The sequence below is a fragment of the Mustelus asterias genome, chromosome 11, assembly GCF_964213995.1.
Source record: "Mustelus asterias chromosome 11, sMusAst1.hap1.1, whole genome shotgun sequence".
NCBI lineage: Eukaryota > Metazoa > Chordata > Chondrichthyes > Carcharhiniformes > Triakidae > Mustelus > Mustelus asterias.
In genome coordinates, this window is record NC_135811.1 from 52,570,758 (window position 1) to 52,595,280 (window position 24,523).

Consider the following 24,523-nt stretch of genomic DNA (forward strand, 5'->3'; position numbering starts at 1 on the left):
CAAATAAGATTCTGTTTACTCTTTTACTTGATAAACAAAAATCTTGCTTGTATAATTTATAGTTAATGGATATTTTACCAGTTTCCTTTCTGCTTTGACATTTATTCATTATTATCAACTTATTAAGGAAAACATCTTTGGGATTCGATAGAAATGCATTTCAGACCCACACAGATCAATTAGAGATACACCTCTTTTGAACTTCCAGGTAATCCTCTTAATCTCATTTTTGGTGCCTTCTCAGTTTCTATTTGACATGTTTGACAGTCTTTGAGATGCCCTATGTCCGTATCGCTATTCTTCACCTGAATATAAAGTGTTTGTCCACAGTGCTCCACTCAGAGGCGACTGGCTATGGAAGCTTGTTGAAACATGTTAGTGGGAAGGAATATATGAGGAAGGGGTAAATCATAGAATCCCTACAGTGCAGAAGGAAGCCATCTGGCTATTTGAGCCTATTCAGTTCACCTGAAGAAGGGGCTTGGGGCTCCGAAAGCTTGTGTGGCTTTTGCTACCAAATAAACCTGTTGGACTTTAACCTGGTGTTGTTAAACTTCTTACTGTATTTGAGCCTATACAGACAACAATCCCACCCAGGTCCTATCCCTGTAACCCTACGTATTTACCCTGCTAGTCCCTCTAACACTAAGGTGTAACTTAGCATGGTCAATCAACCTAACCTGCACATATTGAACACTAAGGGGCAATTTAACATGGCTAATACACCTAACCTACACATCTTTGGACACGAAGGGGCAATTTAGCATGGCCAATCCACCTAACCTGCACATTTTTGGACTATGGGAGGAAACTGGAGCACCCGGAGGAAACCCATGCAAATCACCGGGAGAATGTGCAAACTTCACACAGTCACCCAAGGCCAGAATTGAACTCGGGTCCCTGGTGCTGATATGCAGCAGTGCTAACCACTCTGCCACCATGCCGCCACCTGTCGACAAACCAGTTCCAAGATTTTGACAACGAAGAAATGTAAATGTTGTAAGACTTTAACCTCTGATATTGCTCAATAATATTTATCCTTTACATTTATTTTACAGTAAGAAGTCTTACAACACCAGGTTAAAGTCTAACAAGTTTATTTGGAATCATGAGCTTTTGGAGCACTGCTCCTTCATCAGGTAAGTTGACTCACATTTAACCTGGTGTTGTGAGATTCCTTACTGTTCCTACCCCAGTCCAATGCCGGCATCTCCACATCATTTATTTTACATTCGACTCCTAGCATTTCAGTACCTCAGTTAACCTTTCAGAGGCGTCTGTCTAAAATGAATGGTAGTGGAAAGTGAAGCAACTAAATGGAAAAGATAAGAAATGGAATAAGATGCTTAAAAATTGAAAGATGGAATGAAACCTAAAGAAAATGCTTTAAGAAATGCATATAATTCAGAGAAAAGTCATGGAAAAGTAGAAAATGAAATTTGGACAGAAAAATAATGCATCATAAATGACACTAACAAATCAGTTTATATACGTTCAATTGAAAAGAAATTAACCATGCTTATGAAAGAATATCACGTTCTACTTCAATGAATTCAGAAATTGAACCTCACAATCCAAGAAGAGCACAGACTTAAATGGTCACAAATTTAATCTAGGTATTAAACCACAGGCTAAGCGGAAATCACTCAGCAATTTCCCTATTGTAGGGCTGGATTTTCAAGGTGTTCAACTTACAGCAGAAGTCTAGCTGTTGGTGAGTACAAGAGAGAAAATGAAGACCATGGTAGCCTCTCCTACACACCTGTCTAATGAGGATTGCACAGGGAATGCAGCCAAGGAATTCTGGAACTCACACTTAACAGATTAAAATGAAATATGCATTTTTTGCCATCTGTCCTTTGAAAGATTGGGCAAATTCTGTATTTTTACCTGAACTTGCGACATCAACATAACAGCATGAATCGTGGCACTTTATCAGAAACTGATTTTACCCAGCTCTATTCCTCAATGCTAATTGTAAAGGGTTCACTCACAAAGGGGTTAATTTTGTTTTCATCTCACCATCACAAAGGACAGGATTCTCCCCAAAAAATTCTAAGTTCCCAATGTGCAGGAAAATGGGAGTAAGTCCCATTGATTTTTTTAGCGTGATTTCCAGAATGAATCTCCAGCACTCTGTGCCTCAGCGGGATTCACTCTGAAAATCAGGGGTGGAGCCTATTCCTGCCTGTGAAGCCGGCAGCATAGTGCTGAGTGGGCCACTACGCATGTGCTGATCTGTCAGCGCAGATATTGCCCCCCGCCATTGCCGGCCGTCCGATCGCTGGCCAGCCCCGCAACCTCCCATCACCCTCGCTCCATCCCTCCCCCACCGATCTTGATTGCAGAGTGGCAATGGGTCCGTCCCAACCGATCACCTCCAATAGGCCCCGCCCCCTTGGCACTTCCCGATGTCTGGTGGGCAGTGCCAAGATGCCCCTGAGAAGTGCCAGTTGGCCCCTTAGGAAGTGCCAGGGTGCCAGGCTGGCACTCCCCAAGAGGCACCCCCCATTACCTCCGACCTCCTGGGGGGGGGGGGGGGGGGGGGGTCCTCAATGACCTCTTTTCCCCCAAGTGGGGTAGGCTGCCCGTTAGTGGGGAGCAGTTGTAAACCCCACTGGAGGGAACCACTCCCGGCAGTGGAGAGAGGGGAGGGGGGGTGACACTAGCAGGCTCGGAAAATTCAGTCCCGGGCCCGCTATTCATATGGAAAAATTGAGGCTATGACCACCAGTGGGAAGCCCACAAAACCACCACCATTGATGTCTCCAGCCCACTGTGCTACTCAAGCATTGCAGTGGGCTGGGAAAATCACCCCGAAGAGATGCATATTGGAAATTCAGGATCGAGTTCTGTCATGAAAACGAGCTTTTGGTCAAATTGGGAACCAAAAATAAACTGTTAAAAACAATGGTTCTTTAAAATACATCAACCAAAGATATCTCCCCTAATTTTCATTCCTGTACGTACTATGTTCCACTCCCTTGGAATGGAGACAGATGCCATGATCTTTCCGGCCTGCTGCGCCAGTCGATCAGCAAAGCAGGCCGGGAAGATAGTGTGTGAGGTTCACGCCAAAAGCTATCCTCCCAGCCCTGTTTTGCTGGTGTAATCGACTTCGTGTGGGACGGCATGGCCATTTCCAGCCACAGATGTTTCCCCCCCTCTTCAGGAAAACCTTGCACTAATGAAAATCACTCATGGTTCGCATTCAACTTGATGGCCATGCCGGAGGGATCGGAAGCTCCCGATGGTCAGGGGAATGTCTTGAGTAGTGCCCATCAGGCACCCTGGCACTGCCCATTGGGCACCCTGGCACTGCCCACTGGGCACCATAACTGTAGTAAGAAGTCTCACAACACCAGGTTAAAGTCCAACAGGTTTATTTGGTAGCAACTACCATAAGCTTTTGGAGCGCTGCTCCTTCGTCAGATGGAGACGAACACACCATAACTGTGCCAGGGCAGTGCCAAAGAGATGGTGCCTGAGTGGTGGTGGGGCCATGACGGGAGATCTGCAGGGGGTGGATAAGGGGAGTGATTGACAAGGGGGAGGGCTGCAGAGGGGTGGGCCATGGAAGGGGTTGTGATGGGAGGGCTCTTTGGGAGGGTCCCAATGCCAGCGACCCATATTGCCATGAGGGGGATTACGCCACTGCTGATGATTGTGTGTGTGGGGGGGGGGGGGCTGGGGACAGGGCTGGTGATGGAAGATCTTTCAGTGCACTGGGAGATTGGGGCACCTGCACCATGGTATCTTGAACAGTATGCAGCCAGCTTACCTGGCGAACTTAGATTCCTCCACGCCCTGCCCACCCACCCCGCTCCCCACCGACATGAAACTCCAGACTGCCAAAAAAATTGACAGTGTGGGAAGGTTTTTCAGGTAGTGCCTTGTGTGGCTTTTGCTACCAAATAAACCTGTTGGACTTTAACCTGGTGTTGTTAAACTTCTTACCAAGATTTTTCAGGGCAGCTCACTAAAAAAAAGCAAAACTCTCCAGTTTTCAGACTTTTTTGACACTTAAAGGTTTATTTGGAAGATCAACCCCAGCATGTCTGCAATCAAAGACAATAAACACCAGTGAATGGGAAGAACCCACATCTCCTGTCCTATTAGAAAGGCATTAAGGCAATCACCTGAGGTATTCAACTGTTGGAGACAAACCATTCAGCATCATCACTTGGACAATGGGGCCCTGGCAAACAGAGCTTCCGAGACATGATCTAATCAAGTTCCCCTTGGAACACACTGACAATGACCCCTAAACAGCTGGCAAGTAGAGGTCACATGGCAAGCCAAACCTTTGTAATTTTAATCACTTGCTTTCTCTGCAGAATTGATGAGAAGCAGCTGAGAAAACATAAGCAGGGGCCCCCTGTCTCATCTTCTTTGCAAGCCTTGTACCATGTTTGCTGACTATGACCATCTATGGACACCCCTGCTACAAGCAGATATTTCTTATAAGAATTCAACCCAGCACTAGTGTCTCCAGAAGAACATCCAAATTAGCCACCTACATCTTTAAAGTGAAAGCATTGAGAGCACCAAATTCAGCCTGAAGCCACCAAACTACAAACTGTGTATTCCTTCTACTGTTTATGGATACTAATTTGATCAATCTATCCTTCCCCATTCTGCAATGTCTTTGTGCGTGGGCGTGTGTGTGTGCATGAGAAAGAGAAAGTCAGAGTTAATTTTATTAGTTTACTTGGATTGGTTCAAGTCTAATAAAGCTAACCTCTTTCTTTGTTAAACTCAAAAAAACCTGTCTAATTGGTTATTTTCTGATCACAGCACGTAAATAGTTAAGTATTCACTAAGTTGGCAAAAATATCCTTTTCAAACATTAAAATAATCTGTTGCAGCCAACTGAGGAGAGTAAAAAGAGGGGAGCCAGTTCACCTTTTCTCACCCGATTGTAACTATTCCCAAAAGGAGTAAATTGGTACAAAATTCATGGCATGGAACTCTAAAGGAATATAAAATTATCTCAAAATTGACACCTTGATGACACCATTTTCCATAATTCATACTTTAAAATAAAATAATTGAACAAATAAGATCCACTGGCCCAGCATTAGTTTAGAATTTGGCCGGGGGTATGAGAACACTTCAAGAAGGTAGTCTCACATCAGCTTAATTTGACATCACCTACAGTTTGCTCTCCCACAATTAAATGGTGAGGTAACTGAGACAATGTAGCTTCTACTTACTACTTTAAAAGCTATGCTTGGTATAAACCTAAAACATTATAAGAGCATATGGTAGCAAATAATATATTATGTCACTTATCATAACACTTGTTTCAAAGCACAGCCATCACTCTTACTATTCATAATGATTATAGAACTGGGTGCACTACATGTGGAGGCAGATGGAGGATGAATGGAGATCAAGTGTTGCTCTCTGAACTAGCTGCACTAATGAATTGTCTGCCAGTGTGACATCAGTCTTTGTGGAATATATCTTTGGTATACCATTATAAGCTAGGTAAAACTTGAAGGAAGGTAGTTCAATGGTGAAGCTGGCTTTAAATGGGATGGTATATTGTTGCCGATGAAAGACTTTCTTAGCATTCTGACACTTGCCTTATTTATTTAATCGTATGAATGTGACAAAATGCAATGCAATAAGAGATTAATCAGGAAGCATGCCCACTGAATTAATCTTACACTGCAGAGCATATTTGCCATGTTTAAAAATACTTCAGTTTGCTGCGTTAGTTCAATGAATCTTATCTACGTTCCCCAGTTGGTTGAAATTCCGCAATACAGCACAATATTTTTGATGCATCGATTAATGTGCTTCAATTAAAGACCTCTTTGTTTAAATATAAAAAAATTGTTACAACAGTAAGCAGAAAAAAATGCAATTGTGTTAACTACACAATAAATATCACACCATGGAATTTCAGCCCACTGGAGATTACATGCAGTATTAGATACACATTTGTTACAAAACTGCTTCAATTTCTAATTCCATTTTGGATCACAAGTGAGCCAAAAATTATGGTGAAAATATACTAAAAGCTTAATTCAGAATATGCAATACAATTCGGAGTTCATATGGAAGGAACATTGGAAACATATTTTTATAATTTCAATATTTTATAGCCTACACATTTTTTTCCAAAAACAGTTCAAATTATCTTACCCTAACTTGACCCACATAGATATTTGCTTCCTCCTCCAACACAGTGAAGTTCTTAAGAAAGATGGCATCAAATGTTGGGTCATTGTCATTCACATCAGTCACCACGATGTTGACAGTTGTAGTGGAAGTCTAAGGAGAGAAAATCTAGGTTCAACAATGTTCGGTCTCTGCAGATTACCATTTGAAGGCAAATACATTTTGAAAACAATTTATGCATCCTGCTACATCTTAATGAGCAATTAGGATAATAATTTGTGATTAATTCTGGAGAAGATGTGCAAGATTTATTTTCTTGGAGCAGTTGGCGAGGCAAAGCTGATATCAGTATCAAAGTGACTTGTGAAGTCATTTATAATGCACCTTTGGAAATCTGCAAATACTTCCCAGCATAATCACAAGCAGAAAGAATTTTGATATAATTAATCAAGCCCTCTAGTGAATTATTTCAAGGTCAGATTACTTAGAGCTGTTTGAACGAATGTCCATTATGCATTCTGTAAATTTTAAAAAATGTATACACATACATTTATTATTAAAACATTCATAGCTTTCTGGTTCATCAACCTTTTCAAAGTAGCTCTCAGAATATCAATGTATTACAATCAGGTTTTTAAAAAAGTGATAGCTTTCTCTGCTATTTATTTCAGCCAATTACCATTTTTAGAAACCTTGGAAGATACTAAAAATCCTCTTTCAATTTGCCCTCGCTGCTTTGTTCACTTGCATGAATTTGATTATAAGCTTCTCAAGTTAATCTACCTTCTGTTGCTGAATTTTGAGATGAGTCCAACAAGGAACAAACTAGAACTTTAATTTGGAAAATGTAGCAGGGCAACCCAGGGAGCGTGGGCTGCAGCAGGGGAAGAAAGAATGGAAAGGGTTAAGCAGACAGCCTGACTCTAGTATCCACACTCACTGCAGGCAGACACATGACAAATTACAAATAACTACATCCCAGAGGGCACTAAATAGTCACACCCTCAGGTGAGATCTTTCTGAGGTTACAGCAACAATAAGAGAATCGATACCACTTATCGAGGCTCCACAATGTATCGTGGAGCCATGTGCCTCTGGAAAACTAATCAAGTATCAGGGATATGGGGGCAATTAACACACCATTGAAATTGGCTTGATAACTACACTGCTTTGATGTTGCAAACAGGTAGACAGAATATGTTAAGAAAACAATTAAAGATAAAACACGCAGGACACTGGATCGGCATAATGCGATCAAAACAGAACTTTAACAAATTTAAAGTGACAATATGATGACCTAATCGAAATGTAGTGTTTTGCAACGTGAAAACGTATAAGAATGTGTAAGCACCTATGATGGGTAGAGTAGCTCGGGAACAAGCTGGAATTATAGCTCCGAGTACTGCTCTCTCAAGCATGTTGAGTAAAGCCGTCTTTGTTGAAGTTCTATAAAGTCTCGGAAGACTCAATTCGTTCATTCTCTCCAACAGAAAACATAGTGTGGTTCAAAATTTTTCAGAAGAAAATATTTTAGTCATTTCAGCTACATTTGTCTTCAGGAAGAACAAATCTTGAATATTCCCATTCTGTACTTAATTGAAAGCAGTGATTTATCCAATAATTATTTTCTCCCTTCCTATAAATATATGTAGGTCCTTTCTCTTTGGCACTTCCTCCTGATGCCCAGCTGTAATCAGGGGCATGATTTTACAGAGTCACTGCACCATCTGGTGACTTCGCATGCAAACTCCCCAGCCCTGTTTTGACAGCGAGCTCAGCTTCAGTTCCAGGTTGAAGATTGACTTCATTTACATCCCATTAATGCATCTGGGATGGCATCTTCCGGCCTCCCAGTCACTTCCCCCTCATTGGCAAGATGTGGACACCAGGTGTGGAGGCCACACTGGGGGAAATCAAAGGTCATTGAAGCCCCCAGGTGGTTGGGGACATGGCTGAGCATTGCCCATCGGGCATCCTCACACTGCCTGCCTGGAACCGCCCAGCTGGCACCGCTCACCTGACACCATAAGTGTGCCGGGACAGTGCCAAGAGTGTGTGACTTAAGTGGTGTGGGGCCTGACTGAGGGTGAGGCTATGATTTGGGGGTTATGCACAATGACGTGGGCTTATGCAACGGGCACTCTGCAAGGTGGGGGGGCTCTGCAAGGTGGGGGTTATGCAAAGGGGGGGCTCGGCAAAGGTACTCATTGGGAGGGTCCTGATGCGGGCGACCCATGTTGATGTGGAATGTGAACATGCCGCCGAAAATGGGGACCGGGGGGGGGGGGTGATGTCCGTGGGGGTAAGGGGAGATGGGGGGTCTCCTAATTCACTGAGAGATCGGAGCACCTGTGCAATGAAACACAAAGTATTTGGGGGGAAATCGTCCTCCAGGAATTTGATGTATATGGATTCTTGGGGATCAAAGATCTGTTACAGCTACCAGTGCAATAATCAAACACTTGTTTTGATTTAGTTATCTTTTTTTGGATTCAGACTAGGCAACTGCTGCCACATAATTTACATAGAATTTACTGTAGTGAAACTGGCCATTCAGCCCAACAGGTTTATGCTGCTGTTTAAAGTGCACACAGCCCTGCTCCCAAATCACTTACTTCACCTTATTAACCTATCCTCCCAATTCTTTCTCTCTCATGTGCTGATTTAGTATCCTTTAAGTTATACACAAGTAGGCTAGTAGGCACACAGGAATATTTTCATGATCAGCATTCCTTTAATTTCCCACAGTCCTAATGGAGCAGTTAGATATCACTGTATGTTTCCCTGCATGGTACCTTGAATCCGGGACTTCCATGTTTTTGGGGATCATGGGTACACACCCTCATTTGGCACCGCTGTAACTCGGCACATTTGCATGCAAAGTTTGTGGGCTGTTTTAACTGGGAACAGGTTTTGGGTATACAGGGATGGGCAAAATGAGCATCAAATCTGCTGAGTGCCGTCATTTTGAAGCTTGTGTTATTTTAACCCCCAGGCCTCATTTATCTCCCCGAGGACTGGTGTGGGCCTGAACTGCACAGATAGAGACAATTTTCACCAACTTTTACAGACGCGCCATAGAAAGCATTCTTTCTGATAGTATCACAGCTTAGTATGGCTCCTGCTTTGACCAAGACCACAAGAAACTACAAAGGATTGTGAACGTTGCCCAGTTCATTTCGCAAACCAGCCTCCCATCCATTGACTCTGTCTACACTTCCACTGCCTCACAAAAGCAGCAGCATAATCAAGGACTCCGTGCATCCACCTCGGACATACTCTCTTCCACCTTTTTCCATCAGGAAAAAGATACAAGAGTCTGAAAACGTACCAGCCAACTCAAGAATAGTTTCTTTCTTGCTGCCATCAGACTTTTGAATGGACCTACCTCATATAAAGTTGATCATTCTCTACACCCTAGCTATGACTGTAACACTACATTCTGCACTCTCTCCTTTCCTTCCCTATGAACAGTATGCTTTGTTGTATAGCGCACAAGAAACAATACTTTTCACTGTACACTAATACATATGACAATAATAAATCAAATGAAATCAAATCATCGAGCCTGCACTGACAATAATCGCAGGCCCTATTCCTGTAACCCCACGTACTTGTCCTGCTAATCCCCTGACACTAAGTGGCAATTTAGCATGGCCAATCAACCTAACCTGCAAATCTTTGGACTGTGGGAGGAAACCCATGCAGACATGGGGAGAACATGCAAACCGCACATAGACAGTCACCCAAGGCTGGAATTGAACCCAGGTCCCTAGTGCTGAGACAGCAATGCTAACCACTGTGCCACCGTGCCACCCATAAATACAGAGAAAGAAGAGATAACTTTCGCTTTCGGTGATGACTAACCTTTTTCTTTCAGTGATGACATCAGCGATTTGCTGCCCCTTATACACCTGCCTGATTCTCCTATTTATTGGTTTCAACTAAAGGCAAAATCAATTGGAGCTCTGGACACAGATAAGGTAGGCAATAAGTGACATAAATTAGATACCAAGGTAACACTCGAGTCGGATTTGCAAGCTTATCAAAAGAGAAAGGTCAAGCCGCAGGCCCAAATATCAACATGCCAGAAATGGTGTACTCACTCGGGAACAGCACAAATGCAACTGACGTTGACAACGGGGGGAATTGAATGAAAGATAAACCATGGGGATGTGATAAAAAATGCAGAAAAAACAACTACATGTTGCAGGGATGGATATCTCAAAGGAACAACAATTCTGTCATGCTAGAATACATTTACTTATCCATGAAGAATAATAAATAAACGCTATCTGTATATTCCGCTGTGCAAGTGTGATTCTCAATGGAATGGAAAGAGAGACAGATTGATGTAAATTAGAATTGTGTGAATAGATCTAAAAATAAACCATACAATTTTTTCCAGAGAAAATGGTTGCAAAAATCTCTAAAAAATGTATTTTGCTTACTCCTAGTTCATGTTTCAATTATGTATTGCACAACCATTTGCTAAGAAACATGAGTAATATTTACTTCAGTTAACTATAAACCCACTTCATGCATAATAGGTTGATGAACAAAATTATGTTACAATTAGTCCCATTTTATAGAATTCCTGATCCAGACATCAGTTGCAAAAATTTTCATTCAAGCATAAAATGCCTCCAATTATTCCCTTTTTCATATTCAGCATGAAGTGCTGGAAATCCACAGGGAGGATGACAAGACAGTGCAGATTCAGTTCATGCAAAAGTTGGCTAACCTGCAGAATATACAGCCTAGGGAAGCATGGTGAGCTGAATGTATCAGCAAATTCAGGAGAGAATTTGTTAAGTATCTAGGGACAAAAAGTAATGATGAAAGGGTATAAGCGGTATCAGGGATATGGCATTTGACTTGGCACTGAGACCAGTCAGATTAAAATTAATAAATTGACCTTGGTACAAAGTTAAGTAAATTGGTAAACAATTGGTAACAATCTTATATAAACGGGACAACAACAAAAAACCTTCCTTCCCCCACCCAAAACATACTGGGCCATCTACGTTTGTTACGTTAAGCTTGCAATATCTTTGTTGCAATCTCTCCCAGCTACAACATCATGTTCAACACACTCTCACTCTCTTTAGTGTTGATGAAGTGTCAAACAGACTCAAAACGTTGTTTTCTCTCCTTACAGATGCTGTCAGACATGCTGAGTTTTTTCAGCATTCTTTGTTTTTGTAACAATAGTTTGTATTTGTGTTGCACCTATAATGTGTTATACAGCAAAATTTGACTAAAAACCATGTAAGATGATATTGACCAAAATCTTAGTCAAAGAGGCAGGTTTTAAGAAGCATCTTAAAGAGGAAAGAGAGATGGAGACTAGAATTTTATGGCTGTTCACGCCCCGCCGCCACTGCAAGCAAGGACGGAGAATTTGGCACTTAGCCAAATCTCATTCACTGCAGAAGGACCAGCATGAACAGCTGGAAAATTCCACCCAGAGTTAAGAGAAATATTTTGGGTGGGGTAGAATTTCAGAGCTCTGTGTGTGGGTAATGGAAGACACCACCACGACTTAGAAATGATTAAAATCAAGGATATTCATGAAACTAGAATTAGATGAGTGCAGATATCTGGGAGTTTTGTGGTGCTGTAGGAGATTACAGCAATAGGAGTGGGTGGAGATCAGGGGCAGGACTGTTGGTTGGTTGCTTGCAAGTCAATGGAGGCAATTAAAAACTAGAACTGAATCACTGGCCCAAAGTTTGTTAGAGTCGGGGATCTCCTGGCATGCCCATTAGTTATGCGTACTCCTTGTCATTTATCTCACAATGCTGGAAGTGCAAGCTGTAGGCAGCACGGTGGCACAGAGGTTGGCACTGCTGCCTCACAGCGCCAGGGACCTGGGTTCAATTCCGGCCTCGGGTTACTGTCTGTGTGGAGTTTCCACATCCTCCCTGTGTCTACGTAGGTTTCCTCCGGGTGCTCCAGTTTCCTCCCACAGTCCAAAGATGTGCAGGTTAGATTGATTGGCCATGCTAAATTAACCCTAGTGTCAGGGGGATTAGCAGAGTAAATAAGAAGGGTTACAGAAATAGGGCCTGGGTGGGATTGTGGTTGGTGCAGACTCGATGGGCCGAATGGCCTCCTTCTGTTCTGTAGCTATTCTATAATAATCAACAAGTCATTTGGGAATTTTGGTGAACAATGTTGGTGAGAACAACAGCCTTAACCAGTGTGATTTAAGGATTGAAAAATAAACAGAGGAACGGTGTAAAGACCATAAGACATAGGAGCAGAATTAGGCCACTCGGCCCATCACGTCTGACCTACCATTAAATTGTGGCTGATATTTTTCTCATCCCCATTCTCCTGCCTTTTCACCATAAGCCCTGACCCCCTTATTAATCAAGAACCTATCTATTCTGTCTTAAAGACACTCAATGACCTGGCCTCCGCAGCCTTCTGCGGCAAAGAGTTCCACAGATTCACCACTCTCTGGTTGAAGAAATTCCTCCTGATCTCTGTTTTAAAGGATCGTCCCTTTAGTCTGAGGTTGTGCCCTCTGGATTTTGGTTTTTCCTACTAGTGGAAACATCCTCTCCACGTCCATTCTATCCAGGCCTCGCAGTTTCCTGTAAGTTTCAATAAAAGTGCTTCGAAAGGTTAGTCATGGCACGAATCAATTCCAGCCTCCCAGACTACCTGAACCCACTACAGTTTGCCTACCACCACAACAAGTCCACAGCAGACGCCATTTCCCTGGCCCTGCACTCAACCCTGGAACACCTAGATAACAAGGACACCTATGTCAGACCCCTATTTATTGACTACAGCTCAGCCTTCAATACTATTATTCCCACGAAACTCATCTCCAAACTCCGTGGCCTGGGCCTCGGCACCTCCCTCTGCGACTGGATCCTGAACTTCCTAACTCACAGACCACAATCAGTAAGGATAAGCAACAACACTTCCTCCATGATCATCCTCAACACCGGTGCCCCACAAGGCTGTGTTTTCAGGCCCTTACTCTACTCCTTATACAACTATGAGTGTGTGGCCAAATTCCCCTCCAATTCAATTTTTAAGTTTGCTGACGACAGCACCGTAATGGGTCGGATCTCAAACAATGACAAGACAGAGTACAGGAATGAGATGGAGAATCTGGTGAACTGGTGCGGCAAAAATAATCTCTCCCTCAATGTCAACAAAACAAAGGAGATTGTCATTGACTTCAGGAAGCGAAAAGGAGAACATGCCCCTGTCTACCTCAATGGGGATTAAATAGAAAGGGTCGAGAGCTTCAAGTATTAGGTGTCCAGATCACCAACAACCTGTCCTGATCCCCAATGCTGACGCTATAGTTAAGAAAGCCTACCAACACCTCTACTTTCTCAGAAGACTAAGGAAATTTGGCATGTCAGCCAAGACTCTCACCAACTTTTACAGATGCACCATAGAAAGCATTCTTTCTGGTTGTATCACAGCTTGGTATGGCTCCTGCTCTGCCCAAGACCGCAAGGAACTACAAAGGGTCGTGAATGTAACCCAACCCATCATGCAAACCAGCCTCCCATCCATTGACTCTGGCTACATTTCCCGTTGCCTCGGCAAAGCAACCAGCATAATTAAGGACGCCATGCAGCCCGGACATTCTCTCTTGCACCTTCATCCTTCTGGAAAAAGATACAAATATCTGAGGTCACGTACCAACCGACTCAAGAACAGCTTCTTCCCTGCTGCTGTCAGACTTTTGAATGGACTTGCCTTGCATTAAGCTGATCTTTCTCTACACCCTAGCTATGACTGTAACACTACATTCTGCACTCTCTTGTTTCCTTCTCTATGAATGGTATGTTTTGCCTGTATAGCGCGCAAGAAACAATACTTTTCACTGTGTTAATACGTGTGACAATAATAATAAATCAAATCAAATCAAATCAAAGATCCCCCCTCATCCTTCTAAACTCCAATGAGTACAGACCCAGAGTCCTGAACCGTTTCTCATATGATAAGCTCTTCATTCCAGGGATCATTCTTGTGAACCTCCTCTGGACCCTTTCCAAGGCCAACACATCCTTCCTTAGATATGGGGCCCAAAACTGCTCACAATACTCCAAATGGGGTCTGGCCAGAGCCTTATACAGCCTCAGAAGTACATCCCTGCTCTTGTATTCTAGTTCTCTCGACATGAAAGCTAACATTGCATTTCCCTTCCTAACTGCTGACTGAACCTGCACATTAACCTTAAGAGAATCTTGAACAATGACTCCCAAGTCCCCTTGTGTTTCTGATTTCCTAAGCATTATCCCGTTTAGAAAATAGTCTATGCCTCCATTTCTCCTTCCAAAGTGCATAACCTCACACTTTTCCACATTATATTCCATCTGCCACTTCTTTGCCCACTCTTCTAACCTGTCCAAGTCCTTCTGCGGCCCCCTGCTTCCTCAATACCACCTGTCCCTCTATATATCTTTGTATCATCTGCAAACTTAGCAACAGTGCCTTCAGTTCCTTCCTTCAAATCGTTAATGTATATTGTGAAAAGTTGTGGTCCCAGCACTGACCCCTGAGGCACACCACTAGTCACCAGCTACCATCCTGAAAAAGACCCCTTTTTCCCCTCTCTGCCTTCTGCCAGTCAGCCAATCCTCTATCCATGCCAGGATTTTACCTTTAACACCATGGGCACTTAACTTATTTAACAGTCTCCTATACGGCACCATGTCAAAGGCCTTTTGGAAATCTAAATAAATCACGTCCACTGGTTCTCCTTTATCTAACTTCCTTGCTACCTCCTCAAAGAACTGTAACAGATTTGTCAGACATAACCTCCCCTTGACAAAGCCATGCTGACTCAGTCCTATTTTATCGGGCACTTGCAAGTGCTCTGAGATCTCATCTTTAATAATAGACTCTAAAATCTTGCCAATGACTGAAATCAGGCTAACCAGCCTATAATTTCCCGTCTGCTGCCTCCCTCCCTTCTTAAACAGCAGTGTTACATTAGCTACTTTCCAGTCCTCTGATACCCTCCCTGCCTCCAATGATTCCTGAAAGATCAGCACCAATGCCTCCACAATTTCCTCAGCTATCTCTTTTAGAATCCTGGGGTATAGTCCATCTGGTCCAGGTGATTTATCCACCTTCAGACCTTTCAGTTTCCCCAGAATCTTCTCCTTAGTGATGGCCACTACACTCTCCTTTTCCCCACGGCTCTCCTGAAGCTCTGACATCCCACTGGTGTCTTCCACCATGAAGACTAATGCAAAGTAACTATTCAGTTCCTCTGCCATTGCTTTGTTTCCTATTAATACTTCTCCAGCCTCATTTTCCAGTGGTCCAATGGCTATGTTTGCCTCTCTCTTACCTTTTATATATTGAAAAAAAACTCTTTGTATCTTCTTTTATATTATTAGCTAGCTTACGCTCATATTTCATCTTCTCCCCCCTTATTGCTTTTGTTAGTTGTCCTCTGCTTGCTTTTAAAGGCTTCCCAATCCTCTGGCTTCCCACTAATCCTTGCCACTTTGTATGCTTTTTCTTTTGCTTTTATGCTGTCCTTGATTTCTCTCATCAGCCATGGATGCCTTGTCCTCCCCTCATCATGTTTCCTCTTCCTTGGGATGAATTTCTGTTGTGCCTCCCGAATAACTCTCAAAAACTCCTGCCATTGTTCATCCACTGTCTTCCCTGCTAGACTCCCTTTCCAATCAACTCTGGCCAGCTCCTCCCTCATGTTTTTGTAGTTACCTTTACTTAATTGTAATACCGTTACATCTGATTCCGACTTCTCCCTCTCAAACTGCAAGGTAAATTTTTATCATATTTTGGTCACTGCTCCCTAAGGGTTCCTTCACCTTAAGCTCCCTAATCAAGTCTGCCTCATTACACATCACAAAATCTAAAATTCCCTCGTAGGCTCTGTCACAAGCTGCTCCAAAAAACCATCCCTTAGACATTCCATAAATCCCTTTTCTTGGGATCCACTACCTACCTGATTTTCCCAGTCCACCTACAAATTGAAGTCCCCCATGATTATTGTAATATTGCCTTTTTTGTATGTCTTTTCTATCTCCTGATTTATTTTCTGCCCCATATCCTGACTATTCCAGGGAGCCTGTACATAACTCCCATCAGGATCTTTTTACCTTTGCGATTCCTCAACTTTACCCACAGAGATTCTATGTCTTCTGATCCTATATCACTTCTTGCTATCAATTTAATTTCATTCCTTACTAACAATGCAACCCCACCCCCTTTGCCCATCTGCCTGTCCTTCCGATAGGACACATATCCTTCGATCTTTAGATCCCAGCCCTGATCCCCTTGCAGTCACGTCTCTGTTATGCCCACAACATCGTACCGACCAATTTCAATGTGCGCAACAAGCTCATTTACCTTGTTTTATATACTGTGCGCATTTAGGTCCAACACCCTCAGTCCTGCATTGACCACCTCCCTTCTCATACTTTTTTGCTCTGCCTGAAGTTAGATTCCTGCCACCTTCTATGCTCTCTGTTCTATTACGTGTAGAAGGAAATAGATGAATTAAAATGAAAGAAGAGAGAGAAAGATAAATGAAGAAAGACAAAGAAAGAAAAAGGCATGAAATATTCAAATTTTAAAATCACTAACCATTTATTAGTTCTAGGAATTACTCTAAAGTTTCAGCTGTCCCCTTTTTGGGTCACAGAAGTTAGGTGCTATTGCAGGAAAATAACTTGAATTATTAAAAATGGTACTTAGCTGTTCAGTACAAACCCTAACTTTCTCTAGCCGTTATTTAATTCGCACCTAAAGTGCAAATATAGCAATTTTTAAAAATTAATGAGGAGGTTGAAGTAAAGTTGCTACTTCCCTGACACAGTCAATGTGAATAGAATGAACGTGTGGACATTTAAATGATAGCACTTAGCAGAAAGAGATTAGCCTGTGGGTAAAACAAAAGTCCCAAATGACTTGAAAATCTCTTGAGAGGAAATCATCTCCAATTCCTCTGGATTTACCTGACACCAAGATGATAGGAAAAGAGATTCAATTGTCTTCATAGTACTGGACACCGAAATTGAGTTATGGTGGGAACCCATTCCACGAAGGTTCGCTCCAGTAGTAAGATCAAGAACTTGGTAAAAATCAGAGATGCGCCTATACTGCAAAATTAGTACATTCAGAAAAACATACATATCTTTTAACTGAAAAGTGAGAAACAAGATCAGTTAGAAAAACCTTTCAGTTTATTTGTGTGCACTTGAAACTAGACCATTTGCCAGGATATGTGACACAGTCTGCGAGATGAATGAGTAAAAATAACTTGTGTGGCAAGGTTGGTGTTGTTACAGTGAGTTCCGTGAGGAAACTTGTGAGAAATTGGTTTGGACACTTCAGAACAACTCACCAAGTTGCAAATGTAACCGTCCCATCGTGTAAACTCACTTGTGTATTTTCTTGGCTTGAGCCTTCTGGTCTTGGTGGTGGGGGTGGGAGGGGGGAAGAGGGGTTGTGGTCAGGGGGGTGGGGTGGTCAAAAACGAAGCTAGCACAGGGTCCCACTGTTCATGAGACTAATGACGACCTCCACAAACTTATGGCGATACAAGTTAAGTTTAAGTTTATTTATTAGTGTCACAAGTCGGCTTACATCAACACTGCAATGAAGTTACTGTGAAAATCCCCTAGTCGCCACACTCCGGTGCCTGTTTGGGTACACTGAAGGGGAATTTAGCATGGCCAATGCACCTAACCAGCATGTCATTCAGACTGTGGCAGGAAACCAGAGCATCCGGAGGAAACCCACGCAGGCACGGGGAGACCATGCAAACTCCACGCAGTCACCCAAGCTGAGAATCAAACCTGGGTCCCTGGCACTGTTGGGCAGCAATGCTAACCACTGTGCCACCATGCTGCACTTTATGGTATATTTTTCCCTATCGACAAGTTACTGGAGGAATTATGCATTAATTACCTTGAGCGCTTTCAAGCAGTAAGTCTGAAACAATGCTTTTTGGCAAAATACCTATGTCTAAACTGTGACTCAGTTGTAATGATTTTCAGTGGCGAAGGAATTAGCCACTGAGCGAATGATATATACTAGATAGACATCCAAGCTTGAAAGAGGACCATTATTATACCTCTTAAGCAGTTGGTAATTGCTGAGAAATTATGAAATGAACTTCACCAGAAAGCTTATTCAATCTGTTCAAAAATGTTATGGCTTCTATCTCTGAAACACTCTCCCACAATGTGTTGCTTGGCTTTTGTCTCTTTACCCACTAATTAATTTTAAACACCAAGGCTGCAAAATTTGACTCTGTAGTGCTATTCCTTTTGTCACTATAGGTGCTGATTTAGAAGAAAAATGACATCCATTTGACGTCCACACACATGCAGCATGATATGTGCTGAACAGCACCTCACAGTGACAATGTTAGCACAACCATTTGTGTGCCAAAGGTATACAGAATATGCAGGTTGTTTACAGGTTGGTGGGTAATATAGATTTGATGCTAGACCTGCCAATCTGGAGCTTTCCCCTGTGGCTAATGCCCTCTCTTAAACCAGCACAGTTGTACATGTAAATAAAAGCAAAATACTGCAGATGCTGGAATCTGCAACAAAAACAGAAAATACTGGAAAAACTCAGCCTTTGTAGAATTAACATCGAGTCCATATGGTTCTTCATCAAAGTTAAACAGAAATAAAAATGTGATGGATTAAGGTGGGGTGAAATGGGTGGAGCAGAGCAGAAGGTCAGTGACTGGTGGGAGCTAGTTTAGATTGCAATACGAACATGTTGGTCACGAGACTGAGGAAGCTTTAATGGCAGGAGAAGGTGCTATTAGTTCAATCAAGGTAAGACATCAGAATGTGTTAATGGGAGGAGAAAGGTCAGTGCTCAGTGAAAGCATGCGTTCAGCAGCATGAAGGATGCTAACCAACAATATTTAAGAACATCATTATCTAACCTGCAGGTTAGAAGATTATTGCTTTCTAACTGGCTCTGTTTGAGTTTTGGAAGCACCGAGTGTTTGGAGGAGATTGCATGGAGCGGTTTTGGGTACACAACTTTTCACTTTATACATCAATGATCTAGATAAAGGAACTGAGGGCATTGTAGCTAAGTTTGCAGATGATGAGAAGATAGGTGGAGGGACAGGTGACATTGAGGAGGCGAGGAAGCTGAGAAAGACTTAGACAGTTTAGGAGAGTGGGCAAAGTGGCAGATGGAATACAATCTGGGAAGGCGTGAGGCTATGCAGTTTGGTAGGAAGAATAAAGGCATAGCCTATATTCTAAATGGGGAGAGAATTCAGAAACCTGAAGTGCAAAGGGACTTGGGAGTCCTAGTTCAGGATTCTCTTAGGGTTAACTTGCAGGTTGAGTTGGCAGTTAGGAAGGCTAAAGCAATTTCGAGAGGACTAGAATACAAAAGCAAATGGGGTGTCATGCTGAGGCTTTTTAAAGCCCTGTTAGATGACATTTGCAATATTGTGAGAAATTTTGGGCCCCGTATCTAAGGAAGGATGTGCTGGCCTTGGAGAGGGTCCAGAGGAGGTTCACGAGAATGATCCCAGGAATGAAAGGCTTGACATATGAGGAGTATTTGAGGGCTCTAAGTCTGTATGCAATGGAGTTTGGAAGGATGAGGGTGGATCTCATTGAAACTTACAGAATATTAAAAGGCCTAGATAGAGTGGGGTGGGGAAGATGTTTCCATTAGTATGAGAGACTAGGATCCAAGGGCACAGCCTCGGTGTAAAAGGATGATCCTTTAGAACCGAGATAAAGAGGAATTTCAGTCAGGGGGTGGTGAATCTGTAGAATTCATTGCCACAGAAAGCTGTGGAGGCCAGGTCATTGAGTATATTTAAAATAGAGATAGATAGGTTCTTGATGGGTAAGGGGATTAAAGGTTATGGGGAATAGGTGGGAGAATGAAGTTGAGAAATGAATCAGCCATGATTGAATGGCAGAGCAAACTCGATGGGCCGAATGGCCTAATTCTGCTCCTGTATTTTATGGTCTTATGGTGTTGCACATGAAACCATAAATTGCTACTTGCAGAGCTATAGGCACACTTGGTGAAAAGTGCTATTCACTCTACACCTAGCTATTGACTTTCCGAAGCCACACAACAACTCGTGGCCAGCGCTAATGCAATGAGAACCATGTTGTCATGGAAAATGCACCATTGAGCAGCTGATTGAATGCTGAAGTAAAGTTTTTGGTGGTTAGACCACTCTGAGTCCTTCCGACTCACAGTAGTGTGCTACATTCTCCACAACCTGGTAAAGGTGAGGGAGCAGTCCATGCTGCCAATTTGGTGTTGACCTCAGAAGGATAAGGAAGAGGTGAATGAGAATCAGGGTGGTGGGAATGGGAAGGGCGGAATCAGCTAGCTCATCCACTTTCCAGACAGATTATTGATGAGTGCCTAATGCGACTCTGGGTCCTACTGAATAAAACCTGAAATCCACATTTGTGCAGGAGTCCGACACTTTACTATCCCTCAGTTACAGACCGTCACAGCATCCTCATAGCCAAATTTCAGAAATAAAAGCCAACATTGCACTGCAGGAGCCTTTGCCTAACCTCGTGCTGCACACAGTGCTACTGCCCCAGTAGCTACAGCATGGGTGGTGGAAGGCTTCCAGTGATCCAATGGAGGAGAATGCAGATGTCCTTGTAGCACATCCTCATGCAGCTCCAGGCCCAGAAGGCCCACCTTCAGTCTGCTCTGTATCAGCATGGGCAGCAACAATCTAAGCTGGCTGGCTGACAAGAAACAGCAAGGGCACTGGTAGAGTGAAAGCGATGGGAGGGAGCATGTATGCTATCATCCTGAGTGAGGATTGGAGTTTCCAGTTCCACGAAGCCACCGCCAATCCCTCAAGGAAGCATCTCAGCAATCTTCCTGATCTACTGGAGGACAGATTGCTGGACTGCTAAGAGACATGGAAAGCCCCTTGAAACATGGGTATCTGCAAACATGCTAAGCCCAATGTGAGCTAATGTGGCAACAAGCTGAATCTTCCTGCCCTGAGCCTGGGGGCTTCAGTCTGTACTGCAATGGAAGATGAGATATCGGCCGTCGGACACTGCATCATCATTGAATCCTCAAATGTTCTCGTAATTGGTCATGTGGGAAAGAATACTGCAAGCCCTGCACGACGCCACTTGCAAAGCTGGAATTCGATTCCTCTATGCTTGTCAGTGACAGCAGCCTTTCTGGCAAGTCAGCCAATGCAACAAGCATTTTGATGTGCATGTGCCCATCCGTCTTTACCTTTATAATGTCGTCACATGAAAGTCTTCATCTGAGTCCTCTAAAGCAGAAGGCAACTGTAACCTTACCCACTGGGGAGCTACCTATCCTTTCCCCTTGGCTTGGCTGCATCCAACTCATGTTCAGTGATGCACATCAAGCAAATTTCAACTGTAGGCCCAGATTGAGTGATGGTGTGAGTAGGATGTTACTGGCTGAACTGCTGACGGTCTGCCAGGATCATGCTTGGTTTGTGAACCCCATAACAATAGCTGGCCTTCTGTTTGCTCTTTCTGGAAGGAGACCAATTAAAAGCCTGCTTCTGGACTCCCTGGCCAATTACAGAGGGCTGGGCAGGATAACGTGGTCATTTTAGCAGAGGAATGATTTCTGCTTAGAGGCACCTCGGCATGTTGCAGAGACGCACGCTGCAATTGTTTTCTCGTCAGACTGCAGAACCTACAGGAATGGAAAGGAGACCTGGGAAGGGTGCGCTAGGTCTCGCTCTCATTCTTGGAGATCCAGCTGAGGGGGCTGCAGCAAGGTGAGCTCTTCTAATGAGGGAAGGAAGAGATCCACTTCTCAAAGCAAGGATGGAAGGGGCCAAGAAAGTGAATCACCACAATGTGTTCCTCCAAGGTGTATCAGCCAGATCTAGGGTTGGAGAAGGGCATGACAGGTTAGTGACATAGCACCTTCAGGTGCTTAGCTCCATAATCTCACTCGTACAGCGAGTGAGATTATGGTCCTCCTTGCAGCTCGATTCATTCCTCTCATCCTCATCTAAATAGCCAACACTCTCACTCACCCTCAGCCGATTTCTCCTTTGCAACCATACCCCACAGTCGCTCTCCACAAATGGTCAGCTTCACTCCTTTGCACCAGGCCGAGTTGCACACCTCACTACCTTCTTCCCTTGCGGAGGAAGAAAGCACATAAATTGGATACATGGCTGCAGGACACAGGGAGCTCCTTCAGTGATAGGTACCTCATCAGCCACTGGTTATGCATGTTCACCTGCTCCTTTGGGAAGGAGGTCATGCCCCAGGTGGTTGCAGATGTCAGCTGTGACATTTTATGACAACCTGAGCCTCCTGAGGCACTGGTACTCAGACGTGTCATGAGAGCTGATTCTTAGAGTGCAGACCCTATGGTGGGGGCCTTGCCTCCTTCCAGCTGCATCATGCTGACCATCCCCTCTTCCCTATGGAGGGGCATGAGGGTGAGCAGAAGGCAGCTGGTGCTTTTGCTGGTGTTGCTCCTGCTGCAGCCTGGCTTGAAGTGGTGCAGACTTGCTTTGGGTGCTGGTAGTTCCACACGAACATGGGTCCCAAAGCATGTTCAGCAACGGGCTACACAACCATGAAAATGAAGAGGCAGTGTGACATTTGCAGTTGCCTGCATCATTTTGATCAGTCTTGGGAAGATCATGCATCGTGAACACTACACCCAATTTCGGGGAGGCCTTCTCAATTTAGCCTCCCACGGCAGTAAAGTACAGCTCCGCAGTGAGGCGGTGTTTAAAACAATAGAGTATCAGTGCCTTTCTGATCAATATGCTTGTAGTACGGCACATATTGTACACTGCTGTTTTTGTAATTTGACTGCCCCAGGAGTTTGACTTCATAGCTTACATACCTGCAGCAACCTGTATTCATATCCCAAGTAATCAGCTCCAGAACGGCAATGCTGATTTATACGAATGTTAGAAATCTTTTGCTGTGATTATCTCCCAGGCAACTTGAATCTTTTGATAATACATTAAACTTCCATATCCACCACAGTACTTTCCCTGTTATAGGCTGATATTCTCTTTTAAAGAACATTTCTCACAGTTGCCAAGTTTTGGTGTTCTGTTAAAATGCAGGAATTGGTGACAGCAGAGAGCCTTGTATACCTTTTGCAAACAATGGGCTGAATCTTCTGAGTGCTAATCCACTCCTTTCTTCTCTTTGACACACAGCGCCGGAACTCTTCTGGGCAGGGTTTCCAAACCAGTCTCTTCAGCAATGCACCTGTTCTCAGAATCCTTCTTTGTCGTGCAGGGTCATCAGAGATGTCAACTGAGGCCCTTTTTTACAGCAGAAGCTGCTGGATTTTAGGTAAGACTTCATCCACTAACACACCGAAAAACTTTGAGACACTGCAACTCAGTGAGTGAGTGTGAATGCATAAACGGGCAGGGTGGTAGGGTGCAGTCAGAAGATTTGGACCATCAGAAAACAACATGGTTGGGAGTCAGCAGTTCAGGAGCAGGGACAGAGGATGGGGTGGGGATGTCAGGGGATTGGATGATCAGGGTAATTGGAGGGAAGTCAGAGAGAACTGGGAGGCGGGGAGGGGGGAGGGTGGTGGGGGAGAGGGGGAGGTCAGTTGTATGTTGACCCAGGAGTTAGACGTGATTTTTCTCCTGCCAAACCTTTCATGAATAACTATCCAGGTAAGCGAGTTGGCACTCTCCAAAAATGTTCACAGCTCTGAGTTACTGACACAGGCGATCTGCCCATTGGTACCAGGTACTTTTGAGCAATTTCCTTGGCAACCTTGCATTGGGACCTCCATCCATTGGTGTATCTACCTTGGTACCATTTGGCTCCTTTTTGCCCCCCCCCCCACAGTGCTGGACCGCTGCATTTCTGACCCGTGCTTCAGAAATATGGAGTGTACCTGTTCTGGGAGTCCTTCCTCGTGAAGCTGCATTGGCAGAGAAAACCAAGCCACTTACCCTTTTTTATGGCATTAGCTGCAGTATTTTGGTAAGTCTGCACTCTGGAAAAAAGTAAGAAACTTTGGGAAATTTAACAGCTTTTCACTGTGTTAGCAAATGAGAGTGAGTTAGATAAATGGGAAGCATGGTAAAGTGCTTGCTGATTAGGGTGGTGGCATGGGCATATTGCCAGTTGATTGGGTGGAAGGAAGGACGGGAGGGGGAGGGAGGGAAAGAGTGTGCCAGAGGGTCAGGGGGTTTGGGTTAGGGTTAGAGAGTCAAGGGTGAGGGAGGGCAGGGGCGGCAGTTAGAGGGTCGCGGGGGACAGAGTCGGAGGGCCACGTGGGACGGAGTCGGAGGGGGGAGCCGGAGGGGCGGGGAGGAGTTGGAGGGGCGGGGGGGGGGGGAGCCAGAGGGACGGGGGAGCAGGAGTGTTGGGGAGGATGATCG

At 43.9% G+C, this 24,523-nt stretch overlaps 1 protein-coding gene across 1 annotated transcript in view; it reads right to left on the reverse strand.

Annotated features, from left to right (window-relative positions):
- pcdh15b (protocadherin-related 15b) overlaps positions 1 to 24,523 on the reverse strand; it is a 655,691-nt gene that overhangs the window by 307,939 nt on the left and 323,229 nt on the right. Inside the window, exon 17 of the mRNA XM_078222925.1 lies at positions 6,157 to 6,285. Coding sequence (XP_078079051.1) covers positions 6,157 to 6,285 — 129 coding nt within the window. The remainder of the gene's footprint in view (positions 1 to 6,156; positions 6,286 to 24,523) is intronic.